This window comes from Manis pentadactyla, chromosome 3, assembly GCF_030020395.1.
Source record: "Manis pentadactyla isolate mManPen7 chromosome 3, mManPen7.hap1, whole genome shotgun sequence".
NCBI lineage: Eukaryota > Metazoa > Chordata > Mammalia > Pholidota > Manidae > Manis > Manis pentadactyla.
In genome coordinates this window covers 138,718,231-138,731,278 of record NC_080021.1, presented here as the reverse complement: position 1 = coordinate 138,731,278, position 13,048 = coordinate 138,718,231, and the positions used below count along the sequence as shown (strand labels likewise).

Here is a 13,048-nt window from a genome sequence, read left to right as displayed (position 1 = left end):
AAGGGTAGGTTGGGAGAAACCATTTTTTATTGCTCACAGCTTGCTCGAATTCACTGGCTAGGCCTGACCTGTCCCTCTCCTCCAGCCATGGTCACAACTCTGCATCCACAGCATGCTCTCTACTTTGTGCTTGCCCATTCTGGGAGGAACTCCATTGGTGGGTCCTTGGTGACCGGCAGATGCCGGATCAATTATATACCAGGTACAGAGCTGAGGAGAGAATAGCCATTTTCCTCTCTACCCCTTGCCCCAGATCCACTGGAGGCTCTGCAGTGGTAAACACCTATTGGTATATAAATGAACTGAGTACTTGTAAAGTACAGAAGCTAAAGCAAGAGTGCTTTAATAGTTTTTATAAGCTCAAGTTACTGGATTGTGAAGAGATGGGAATAGAAAAATAAAGACCCTTTTCCTTAAAGATGTTTAAAAATGGGATAAGCAACCATGAGTCTGAGTGTGACAAAAGCAAAATACTGGAACTTCACTTCTAGTACTAAATATAAAAGAGCCTTCTAGACAGTGTGGTCAAGTGGTACTGAATAATCAAAATATCAGAAAATTGGGACAAAGAATTACATTATGTAATTTTACAATTGACTAAATTCTCTGATTCTTGCAACCCTGTAAAGTGATGTAAATTCATTGTTTTATGAATGGAGACACTGGAACTTAGCGTGTTCAGGAGACTTGCTCAAGATCCCTTAGCCAGACTTCCTGTTCAATATGGAGGACTATACAGAGGTATTAAGCTCCACAAAATGGAAGTGAAAAGGCACAAGCTCACAAGTACAAAAAGAATGGGTGAAGGAGAAAACAGTATCTCTGAAGGTATGAAGCAGATGAATGGGGTCACTGACTGGGTAGACCTAAGAAAGTTGGACCATGAGCCAAGAAACCACCCATGTTGTACTGCAGAAGCACCCAGAAGACCCAGGAACTGATGGAACCAGCTACCTGTAGAGGTAGGGGTCAGGGTGAGCCTAAAACCGGTTATGTGTTTCAGAAGCACTAGGACTGACATCTTCTCCCCTATTCCATATGGTTGTGACTGACTCTCCTCAATCCCTGTAGAAGATTAGAAATCAGGGAAAGGGAAGGGAAGGGATACTGGAACAGAGCAGACAGCATACCTTATGAGAAAAGGAGATTAAGTGAAAGTATTGTAATGTATGTTGAGATAATCTTTCCTCCCCACCACCTCCTATCCTTCTTCCTTAACTGCAAATGATTGTTCAACTAGCAGATTTTGGGAACAAAGTTGCTAAATCACACAGCTCTGGGAAGCCTTTCATACACACAGACTCAAAAGCTCTTGTAACCAGTGTGGGGAATATAGACTAATGGGCTGTTGGAGAGTTAATTTCAGGGCTTCTCGGGCCAGACTTCCTGCAGCTGCCAGGGCTCGGAGGCAAGGCTGCCACCCCCTGGCGGTGGCATCCAACTGTTTGGAGAGAAAGGCAACGGGACAGTACCCTGACCCCACTGGCTGTACCAGCACTCCGGTTGCCACCCCTGCCCTCTCTGCTGTATATAGGGTAAAGGGCTTAGTTAAGTCAGCGAGCATCAACTGGGGGGATGAGAGCAAGACATCCCACAACTGATTGAAAGCAGAAGCCACCTCGGTGGGTGAAGTTAGCAGCCCAGTAGGAGTCTCTGTAGCAGCCGCATAGAGCGGTCTGGCCAGAAGGGCAAAGTTAGGCACCCAGTGTCTGAAAAACCCCACTAATCCTAGAAAGGATAGTATCTCGGCTCCTGAAGTAGGTGGCAAGAGAGCTTTAATCACAGCCGTTAGGGCTCTAGTGATGGGAGTTAGAGCCAGCCCGAGGTATGAAACCTGAGATAGAGACAGCTGTGCTTTGGCAGGGGATACCCTGTATCCCATGTCTGCCAGGAAATTAAGAAGGGACGTGGTGTCTAGAACTGAGGTCTCCTTCGAGGGGCTGCAAAGTAAAAGATCATCTACATATTGGAGGAGAGTACTTTCACCCATTGAGTGTCGCAAGAGGTCTTCCGCCAGGGCCTGTCCAAAAAGATGGGGGCTATCTCTAAAACCTTGAGGTAGAACTGTCCAGGTTAATTGTCTAGACTGACAGGTGTCAGGGTCCTCCCACATGAAGGCAAATAGCGGCTGAGAGTCTGAGTGGAGAGGTATAGTGAAAAAGGCATCTTTAAGGTCTAGTACAGTAAAATGAGAGGTACTGGAAGGGACCTGAGGCAGAAGAGTATATGGGTTAGGCACCACTGGGTGTAAGGGAAGAACAGCCTCGTTAATTATTCGGAGGTCTTGAACGAGATGATACTCTCCAGAAGGCTTTTTTACCGGCAAGATGGGAGTATTGCATGGAGAGTTAGTTGGTACCAAAAGCCCCTGCTAGAGCAGACAATTAACAATACGCTGTAGTCCCCTTCAGTGAGCTTGCAAAATAGGAAATTGAGGGCAAGAAGGGAAGCGGGATGGGTCCTTAAGGCTTATTAAAACTGGGGTGTGGTGGGTTGCCGCCACAGGGGTGGAGATGTTCCACACTACTGGACTGACAGCAGTCCAGGTAGTTGGGAGACTCGGGTCTCCATCGTCTAACTCCCCTTCGTTGACTAAAGCAATGAGGGAGTCTCTGGCATCCTGTAAGCATTCAAAAGGTGGGAGGGAAATAAAGGCTCCTAACTTATAGAGCAAATCCCATCCTAACAGAGGGGTAGGACAGGAAGGCATGACCAGAAAGTAATGGGTAAATGGGATGCCTTGGAAGGTGCAGGCCACCAGGCCCATCTGTAAAGGCCTGGAGAGGGTTCCCATGACCCCAACTACGGAGACCTTGGCAGGGTATAAAAGCCCTTTAAAGGAGGGGATAGGTAGCCCCCATGTCCACCAAGAAGGAGATGGGCTTACCCGCTACCCACAGCTTGGCCCTGGGCTCGGCGAGGGTGATTGGGGTGTCTGAGTCCAGGTGTCTTCAATCTTTGAGGATACCCAGCAGGTCTGAAGGGTAGTCTTTTGAGGGCGTCCGCCCCCCGTGGGGCTCTGCCGCCAGAGGAGGATCACCCCCTAGTGGACAGTCTACTTTCCAATGACCTCGCTTACCATAGCTGGGGCACAGTTTCGTTGGTTTGCACAGGTTGGGGCACTTCTGTGCCCAGTGCCCTTCTTTGCCACACTGAATGCAAGGGCCCGGAGGTTTGAGTTGATCTTCAGGGACATCCCCAACAATCTCCACGAGCCAGTCACAGAGCAGCTGTTATGGCGCGAGTCTGTTCCACCATTCAGGCAGCTGACCACCTCTCGCTCTCATCCTCTCAGGCATGAAAAACCTTAAATGCCATATCTACCAGGTCTCCTAGAGGGATCTGGGGGCCATGCTCAGCCTTAAGCTTGTGCCTGATGTTGGGAGCCGACTGAGTTATAAAATGCATGGCCAGGAGAGAGGAACCCAATGCTGAGGCTGGGTCAATCTTAGTAAAAGCTCCTAGGGTTGCCTTGAGGTGCTTGAGGAATTCTGATAGATTTTCATCAGGCCTCTGTGTAATTTCCCTAAGTTTATTGTAATTGATGGCCTTTTGGGTGGTTGAGTTCATACCCACCAACAAGTAGCAAACCATGTGATCCCAGCATGCCTCACCCTCGGGAGAATTATAATCCCACAGGGGTTCCTGTAGAGGAACAGCCTCCTGTCCATAGGTTCCTGTTCATCTGTGGCATGGGCCTCATTGGCACAGTGCTGTGCTGCTGCCATCACACGGTCATATTCCTCCGGGGTTAGAGTGGATTGGAGGACTACATGTATATCATGCCAGGTGAGCTTGTAAGCTCAAGTGAGATATTTAAACTGTTTAGCAAACATTACAGGGTTGGAGTAAAAGGACCCCAATCGCTGTTCCACTTGGGACAAGTCTGCTAGGGAAAAGGGAACATGAACCTGCACCACCCCTTCAGCCCCTGCCATCTCCCTCAGAGGAGCCATCACATAAGCCTGAGACCACTGTGACTTAGAGTGGGTTACGGGAGGACTAGACCATTTGGGCACCAGCTGCGGTGAGTAGGATAGCAGCAGGTTTGAAGGAGGGGACGGAGGAGGCGACGCTGGCAATGGGGGATACAACCTGGGAATTGATGTGGAACTTGAAGGCAGGGGACCAGGATATGGGGGAGTTTTATCCATTTTTTCTGAAGTGGAGTCGGCACCTGTGGAGCAAGATGGTGGCGCTACTGGAAGAGAAGGGGAACAAGATAGCAGAGAGACCGAAATAGAAGGAGAACAAGATAGCAGAGAGTCCGGAAGAGAAGGGGAACAAGATGGTGGAGAGACCAGAAGAGAAGGGGAACAAGATGGTGGAGAGAGAGAGAAAGAGGAGGAGGGGTGAGGACATGAACAATGAGGAAGGGAGCTGGCCTCTGTGGTGGGCCTGGAGGAGCGGAAAGGGGGGTAGCTGAGATCTTCCTCCAAGTCCGTCAGAGAAGAGCCTCCCAGTAATAGGAGTGGTGGAGATCGGCGGTCCTTGGCAGAGGCCTGGGCCAACAAAACTTGGGAAGGAGTACCCTTAACACACAGATCTGGGCAGGCGTGCAAAGTACAAAAGGCCTGCACATGTGGGATTTCACTCCACTTTCCGCTCCAGTGGCAATAATTAGTCAAGTCAGTGAGGAGGCCAAAATCAAAAGTTCCCTCAGGGGGCCAGCAAGATTGGTTGTCCAAAGGATACTGAGGCCAGGCCTGAGAGCAAAGGAAGACCAGCTTCCATTTGCGAACTTTCTGGGACAAATATAGAGTAGCCAGATTAGAAATGACACACCCCAATGGGGTCTGGGCCTCCGCTTTTGAGGGCTGGTTCCCCATGTCTGTGTCACCCCCTCCTAACTAATCCCGCTGAGAGGAGCACCCAGCATCCCAAGCGCTCCAAGTCAGGGGAGACGGCCTGGGAGCCTGAGTGAGGGACGTCTCCCACACTGCAGGGCCAGGGGCAGGCCGGATGCCCGCAGAGGGTGGGCCAGATGCCCAGGGGCCGGATGCCTCAACCTGGATGTAGGTACGATTTTGAACGGACCAGGTGCAATGGAGTTAGGAAGGGAAATAGACCGGGTGAATCTGAGGGACTCCCTGGAAAATAGTCCATGCAGCAGAGAGCAGGCTGAGGTCCCAGGTCAGGGAAGGAGGAGGCAGGGCCACCAGTGGCCGGTTGGGGCCCCACACTCATGCTCGTTTCTGGGTTTCAGCACCAAATATAAGATAAATTCTAACCGAAATAAGCAGGCGACGAGAGGCAACAAAGGGCCAGGCAATTTATTTGAGCGCAATCCCGGGCGATGTTCGCTGGTCTGGCTAGTCACAGTCCGGGGAAGTCATACCCAGCATGGCAGGCGGGGAGTTTTTAAGTGAATAGGGAAGGGAGGGGGATGTCGGCCATGCTAGGGGTATGTGGGGAAATTTTTATTGGCTCAGGGTCAGGTGACAGCCAGCCAGAGGTCTCCTCCTTCCGGATGGAGGGGGTCTGCATCCGGGGTTTGTCGGCACATCATGGGACTGGAATCCAGGTAGAGCTGTTCATTCCTTTCCCATACGGCACAGAGCTACTTGGTGCTGTCTCTGCTCTGCCTGCACTGTCCCTTGCCCTCCTCCCTCCAGTACCTCCAGCCTTACAGATAGAAGTTTAAGATTTTAATATCTCTGCATTAGACAACTCATTAATGCAAGGTAAGAAATCTACAAATATAAGCTTTTTTTTAGCAAAAAATTCACTTGATAAGTCCCAGGAAATTGCTGGAAGATGATTTATTCAAAAAAGGAATTTTGAAAAGACTTTTTTACAAAGAAAACAATATTTATAACATTATAAACATTACATTATGTATGTGTGTTGATATTAAAGGGGTAATTGGGAGTTAACATCTCTGTCTGATTTAGTGAACCATTCTCCTGGTTTTGATCCTGCTTTAGTCTTTATTCCCAGAGTCCTTCACTTCGACTGGTAGCTCTGCTTTTATCAAACCCATGTTGCATTGCTTCCTGGTGTCAGTACAATGGAAGGGCATCAAGCTGAATTTCCTCTCAACACAAGTGCTTAGGATTTTAAGAGTCATGGTTCATAGTCATAGGGATTAGTTTCCAGCTACTCTGTATCTATAGGCATGTATAGGTAGACCAACTATTTGTCAGTCAGTTCCTTTGCATCCATTTATTATGTAGTCTAATGTTTAAATGTCCATCGTTTTTCAACACTGTGAAGCATATAGGAGTTATCATAAGTCAAATCTCTCTTTCTCAGGGAAAGTGGTTTCTAAAGAAGAGAGGTATTTAGAACTTGTGAAAATAAACTTGAATTTCAAATAAATTATAATTTTAGTGAAGAAATTAAGAAAATCCCATTTCACTTGGCTTTCTTGTTCTAGTGATTCTTTTAAGATCTGAAGCACTTATTTCCAAAAATTCTAAGTTGTTGTGTTTTGGCTTTTTTCTGTATCAGTTTAAGTCACAATCTATAATACTGAATAACACAGATGCAATCAATTCTTCCTTTTCTAGGTTTTTTATGGTCTCTGCAAAGGATCATCAAATGGCTTTGGAGAAATGCTATAAATTGTAATTCTTTTCTACATTCTTAGCCTCAGTGTATTTAGTGAGTACCTATTATATGCCAACCACTGCCCTAAATGCTTGGGATACAGCTTTGATCAAAATAGGCAAAGCTTCTGTCCTTGGAAAACCTTATTATGTAAGAGCCATAAAGACGTATTTTTCATTTTAAAAAAGATCAACTTTATAAATGTTTGATTCACAAATGCTCACATTGTGTTTATCTCAATGAATTATTCCAAATGTATTAACCCATATAACCACCACAGTAATACAGAACATCTCATCACTTCAAAACACCTAGCACTATTGTAGTTAATCCTGTCTTGACACCCTTCAGGCAGTCACTGCTCTTTTTGTCACTATAGATTAGATTTGTCTTTTTAAAAAGTTTGATATAAATGGAATCATACTTTTTTGCTCATATTCTGATTTCCTTTCCTCAGCGTATTTTTTGAGATTCATGTTTTTATATGTTAAGTAGTTCATCTGTTTATAATTACTATTCATCAGTGCATGGATATGCCGCATGTTTATCCATTCACCAATTGATGAATATTTGGGTTGTAGCCAGTTAATTGTTAAAAAAAAAGTATTAAAATTTAAAAGTTATTTTGTGAAGTAAAAAGCTAACCTTTTCAAACAATAAGGCTTCTCTCTCACTTACCAACTTAACATTTCCCTGTATGGCCCCAGAAGATGACTGGTTAGCCAGAGACGGGTAAGATTCCTCAAGGGAGGAACAACCTAAGACAGGCACAGTCGCAGGGGGCCATCTGGCGAGAAAATGGGGAGCAGCAGAGGTGAGGCTTAGAACCTCCCCCCTCATGTTCTGAGAGAAATCTTCTGCATACATGGATGTTTATTGCCCTCGTCTAGCTCGGATTAACACATAGTCTACAGGCACACACCTGATCATCTACATTTGCTCTCTTACAACACTAAACTATGTTTTCTACCTTTATCTCGTATCTACCTACCACTTCAGCATTTTATTAAAAATAATAATAATAGAGAAATGTGGTATCCACATATAAATCAAGTTTAAAAATCAAATGAATATTCATATTTGAACTGTTTATAGTTCATAATGCATGAACAAAACCGAAAGCTACTGTGATGACTGCCCTTGCACTGTTCACCATGTAACTTATTCACTATGTAAGAATTTGTACTCCATGTAAGAACTTGTTCGTTATGCATCAGAAGATTGGAGACTGACGAAAATTAGGCTTGGGGTGGATTAAAATGATTGTGCATTGAGTATTGACCCCCCTATACAGAAATTTATTGTTGTTAACAACTATTTGATCAATAAATATGAGAGATGCCCTCACAAAAAAAAAAATATATATATATATATATATATATATATATATATATATATATATAAACAGACTTCCAATTGTAAAATAAATAAGTAACCGGGATGTAATGTATAGCATAAGGAATATAGTCAAAATATTGTAACAACTTGGTATGGTGATAGCTGGTACCTAGAATTATCATGTATATAAATGTTGAATCACTGTGTTGTACACCTGAAACTAATGTAATGTAATACTGTGTGTCAACTACCCTTCAATAAAAAATAAATAAATAAATAAATAAATAAAAGTTATTTTGTATAGACACAAATTTTCATTCCCAAGTAAATACCTAGGAGTGGGATCGCTGGATCATATAATTAACTGTACGATAACAGTAAAAGACAAACTGTTTATCAAAGTGTACCATTTTGCATTCCCATCAGTAACATGCAAAGTCCAATTATTCTGCATCCTTTTTGACATTTGGTATCATCTTTTAAATTTTGGCCATTTTAATGGGTATGTGTCTTCCCAGTGGGTTTCAGCCCTGGGCAAATTCACTATGGATTCAGTGAGACCCAGGAATGACAATGGAACGTTCTTGGGATAAAAGGGTTTATTACCCTGCTTGTTCTTCCGGTGATAGGTGGAGTACTACAATTACATCTGCATCAAACAGTCTGAGGTCTGTAATCCTCCTTCCTCTCTACCTCTGCCCAGAGCACTGGGAAGAGCTCTTTATGTAGTGATTCAGTGTGGGTAAAATTGCAGGATTTCCAGAATCTCTTGCCTGGCTTTAGTGCATCTCAGTATCAACAGGCCCTCCTAAGGGGTAGAGATAAGTAGTTGGTCTCCATATCAATGGGTAATTACCTAGTCGACTGAGTGCTTAATCTGAACTTGAGAGGTTGTGTGGGGCGGGGGGTGGGGTGGGATTTGCTTGCTTCTGCTGGAGCAGGAGAGAGAAGGCCCCAGGACCTGTTTGTAAGCAATAAACGGGTTTTAAACTTCATTTCTCCCTTTGACTGAATCCGGTTTCATATAGGTATTTTGCCCCAGGATTTTCTCTCCCCGGAGTTACACTCAGTCAGGAACAGCTTTTTATTACCTTGCCTACCGGTGTGGAAGCAGTAGCCCAGCAGTAGGCCAGTTATATTATTGAATAGTTTAGGTCCAGGTGAGGATCCTGGAACTTCCATTCTCCCCACAGCATGGAATGGTAAAATTGCATTTCTTACCCTTTCCAGTCCACTTATGCAATCCTACTTTAAAACTGATCAAAATGAATTTTAAGAAAAATCTAAAATATGGGCCAAAAAGAAAGTAGCTGGCTTGACTCTGAAGATATTTTGTTTCTGTTTTTCCTCAAGAAATCCCCAGGCTCTGTAGGAAACAAAATCCGTCAGGCAGCACTAGCTCCACGCAGCTCCGGACTCCACTGTTCCAGCCGCTACAATACAGGTTCTGCACGCTTCCACCGCTTCCTTCCGCCTGCCCTTCACCTTTCTAAGAACTTCCCAGAGAGCCCCGCGGGGCGGGGCGGGCTTTGAGACCCGGCTCCGCCCCCTTCCGGACCCGCCCTCTACCTAGGCCTAGGCCTGAGGCTGGAGAAAGGAGGTAGCTTCCGGTCTCGCGATTTTCTCTAATCTCGCGATAAGACAAGACCGCGTCTGTCGGCAACAGTGGCGGCTGCGAGTGAGGGGGTGTGGCCGGGGAGCGCGAAGTCCCCAGGAGTGAGGGAGAGGAGGCGGGGTCGCGCGCACTCGGCGTACGCATGCGCGCATGCGGCCGGCCCGACTGGGCTGAGAGGGGAGGGGGCGGCGGCGGCAGAGGTTGAGGCGGCGTTATTTCCGCGGTCCGGGCGGTGCGTAGGGGCCCGGGTGGCCAAGGGAGAAGTAGGTAGGGACCGCCTGTGCTCACCATTGAAACTCCCTCCCTCCCGTTTCCTAGCGCTGTGGCCCCTTGCGCGTGCGGCGGACTCTGGGGACGTCAGGTCACCCTGCGGCCCCGGCCCTCCCGCAGTGCTTCAGGTAGGAGCTGCGTGCTCCCCGTGCGCGCGGAGGCCCTCGCCTTCCCCGGTGTTACCGGGGCGACGACCAGGCACCGGGCTTATCTGCCCCCCCGCGCGACGACAGCCCTGTCCTTGCTTCCGCGTCCTGTGGGGCCGGGGCCGGGCCGGGCTGACCAAGGTGGGGCGGGCACGGGGCGGGTCCCCGCCTCAGGTGCGTCCCCGCTCTGGGCCGGAGGTGCCAACCGACTGGGCGCTCCCCACGCCGTGCCCCTCGGTCAGACTGTTCCGGAGTCCTGCCCGGCCGGAGAGAGATTGGCCCGGCTTGCTCCGGGCATGTGTGAGACCACCTTGCCTTGAGTAGTTGCCGCTTGGGACCCTGGGCTGCGAGGGGGTACCCTGAAGAGCCTTGGTCATTTGTGGCTACTGTTGAAAGTTGGAAGCTCTAGAGTTGGTTTTGTTTGGGCCAGTGGTGGGATGGTTGTCGATTTTACTTCTTAAGTAGTGGGGGAAAGCAAACTCTTTATGAGCCCTGGTACGTGCTGGGCTATTAGTAAATGAGCAGCAGTAGTGTCGATGAATGTGAGATTTAGTTGCATTAAGGCAATTTTTTCAGTACCATTCTCAAACCCAGATGAGGTTTGCTTAAACAGTTTAGTGAGACTTTCATCTAGTACTTAAACAAACGCATATGGTTTGCAGTACTCACTCCCAGAAAACTACAATCTCTCTTTTACATCAGTGTTAATTTTATAGGCATAATGGTTATGAAAGCTTCCGTAGAGGAGGATGATTCAGGATGGGAGCTCAGTATACCAGAAAAGATGGAAAAAAGCAATACAAGCTGGGTGGACATAACTCAAGATTTTGAAGAAGCTTGTCGAGGTGAGTGAATTTTTGGGTTAGTTCAAAGTCTGGGGAAGGGTGAAGTGAAATCTGGATTGTGATTTCTAAACTAGCTCAGTAAATGAAATCAACAGGTAAATGTGGTTTATCAAGTTTTTTAAACTACACATATTCATTCTCTAATTTTAACTAATTGAAAGCCAATAAATATTTGATATTGCATTAAATACAGATTCAATTTTTCCAACTTTGATAGTTTAAAGTGCACATAGCAATAATTTCAAGCTGTGGAAACATAGTTTCTGTTGATTTAAAGATGGTAGTATTATTGTATATTTGAGTTTGGAAAATAGATCACATCATTCCCTGATAAGAGAGAGCCTCCAGTGGATTAACTCTTCCATGGAAAATAAAATCCAGACTTTTTCCTCATGGGCTTTATGTTCTGGTGCCTGCCTACCACTCAGACTTCATTTTTGTACCACTGCCCCACTAGGCTCATTATATTAGTCACAAGGTCCTTTTTATCTCATTAAACACACCAGAGTGGTTCTCCCTTGGGCCTTTGCATATTTTCTTTTTTCCAGAATTGCATTTCCCCCTTGGGTCTTCATGGAGCTGGTTCCTTCCTGACCACTTAAACGTTCCTCCCCAGTGAGGACTTCTCAAAACAATCAGCCTAAGCAGATTCGACCCCCTCTTCTCTTCTATCCAGCTCCACCTCAGTTGAGTCACCCTGTTTTATTTTCATCATAGCACTTACCTACTGTCAAAAACAATCATTTTCAGTTATTTCTTGTTTATTGTCAGCCCCATCCTCTAGAATATAAGCTTTGTGAGTACAGAGATCTTGTCGGTAACTCTAGCACACAGACCATTGCCTGACATATAGTTCAATCAATGTTTGGATATAAATGGAAAAATGAGCATTTAAAGGGAGAAATGAAGTTAAGTGAAAGGAACAAACAGAGTGATTGATAGCTTACACTTTAAGAGAGGATGGATGGGATCAAGAACATGGTAGAGAAATTGACTTGGGGGAAAAGAGTAGAGATATACTGACACAGAGGAACTGAGGTTAGGGCGGTGAAGATACACATATATTTCTAAGTGGCTGAAGAGGAATGGTGGAGGGAGTAATACCTTGAGGGTTTTTGTTTTCTTAGCAAGAAGGTTATGCTTTGACAGTTAGATGGAGTGTGTTTGGAATAGTGCTCTGAAGGAGAGGAGTAAGGACTTGGAGCAGCTGCAAGTGGAAAGGGAGCCAGTTGAGTATAAGCAAAATGATAAATCATGTGCCTACCCTTTGACTGCTTTGAAATGCATGTCCAGCTAAAGTATGCCTAAGTGAGATAGTGGAAAGAACATTAGACTGGGAGTTGGTTGACTGCCCGTATATGTGTATCTAAGGGAGAGAAAGAGTATGAGTTTCTGTGCCCAGGTATCTTAGATTATTAAGGGGATCATACCTATTATTTGCACTGATTTTAAGTAATCTATATTAGAGGACTGTTATTGTGAACCTAAAAGGGGAAGGTTTTAGGAAGTATATATGGATTGAGTTGGGCCTTAGAAGGAGTGGTTGAGTTTCTCTAAGGGAATGTGAAGGAATTACTCTAGATTGAGATGAACCATTAGAGCCAGAGTTCACTGAGAGTTGTATGTTTGAGGAATAATTCTGTTTCTTTGTGAAAGGAGCCTTGAGTAGGAGATGTGGTTCTAATCTCTGCTTTAGTGTGAATTGAGAGGGGGGTTGGCATGTCATTTTGTTGCCAACATCAGGCCATCCTGTGAACTCTTCCATAATTAGCTCTTACACTGTCTCAAGTGGCACAAATGTGAGGTGTACTTCTTGAACAGAAATTTGACGTAGAATTAATCTTCCTTTACATATAGTTTAAGGACTAACAGCTGTTAACAGCTCTTGAGCCTATGGTATTAATAATTTGTTCTCCCTTTTTGAAATAATCAGATTCATAGCCTCAGTTATAGATGTCTTTTCTAACAGCTTTCTTTTTTTTAGTTCTTAAAAATTTATGTTGAGTTACATAGAAGTAAACTATACAAATTTAATATACAGCTTGATGTATTTTGACATGTGTATACAGTGTTGTAACCAATGCCCAGATCAGGATATCAAGCACTCACTCATTACTTTTCCCCCTTCACCTATTCCATCTATTCCCCCAACCACCTCCAGCACCTTTCTGAAGACTAAATTTACAACAGATATCATTACATCCTCTTCTTTAGCTGATGCAGTGGTCTCTCCTCATTAGTAATAGTGTGATGGCATGTCCTAGACTTTGGTGATTTTTTTT

General features: G+C 45.3%; 1 protein-coding gene across 3 annotated transcripts in view; it reads left to right on the top strand.

Annotated features, from left to right (window-relative positions):
• The first annotated feature begins 9,622 nt into the window (after positions 1-9,622).
• The window catches only part of NAA35 (N-alpha-acetyltransferase 35, NatC auxiliary subunit), an 88,621-nt gene continuing 85,195 nt past the window's right edge, over positions 9,623-13,048 (top strand). The window contains exons 1-3 of one of the 3 annotated variants that reach the window (XM_057498530.1): positions 9,711-9,737; positions 9,824-9,903; positions 10,638-10,766. In XM_057498530.1, the coding sequence (XP_057354513.1) occupies positions 10,643-10,766 (124 nt within the window). In that variant the 5' untranslated portion in view covers positions 9,711-9,737; positions 9,824-9,903; positions 10,638-10,642. Of the gene's footprint in view, positions 9,904-10,637; positions 10,767-13,048 lie in introns of all 3 variants that reach the window. The other 2 variants (XM_057498529.1, XR_008996483.1) reach the window with 2 other exon arrangements.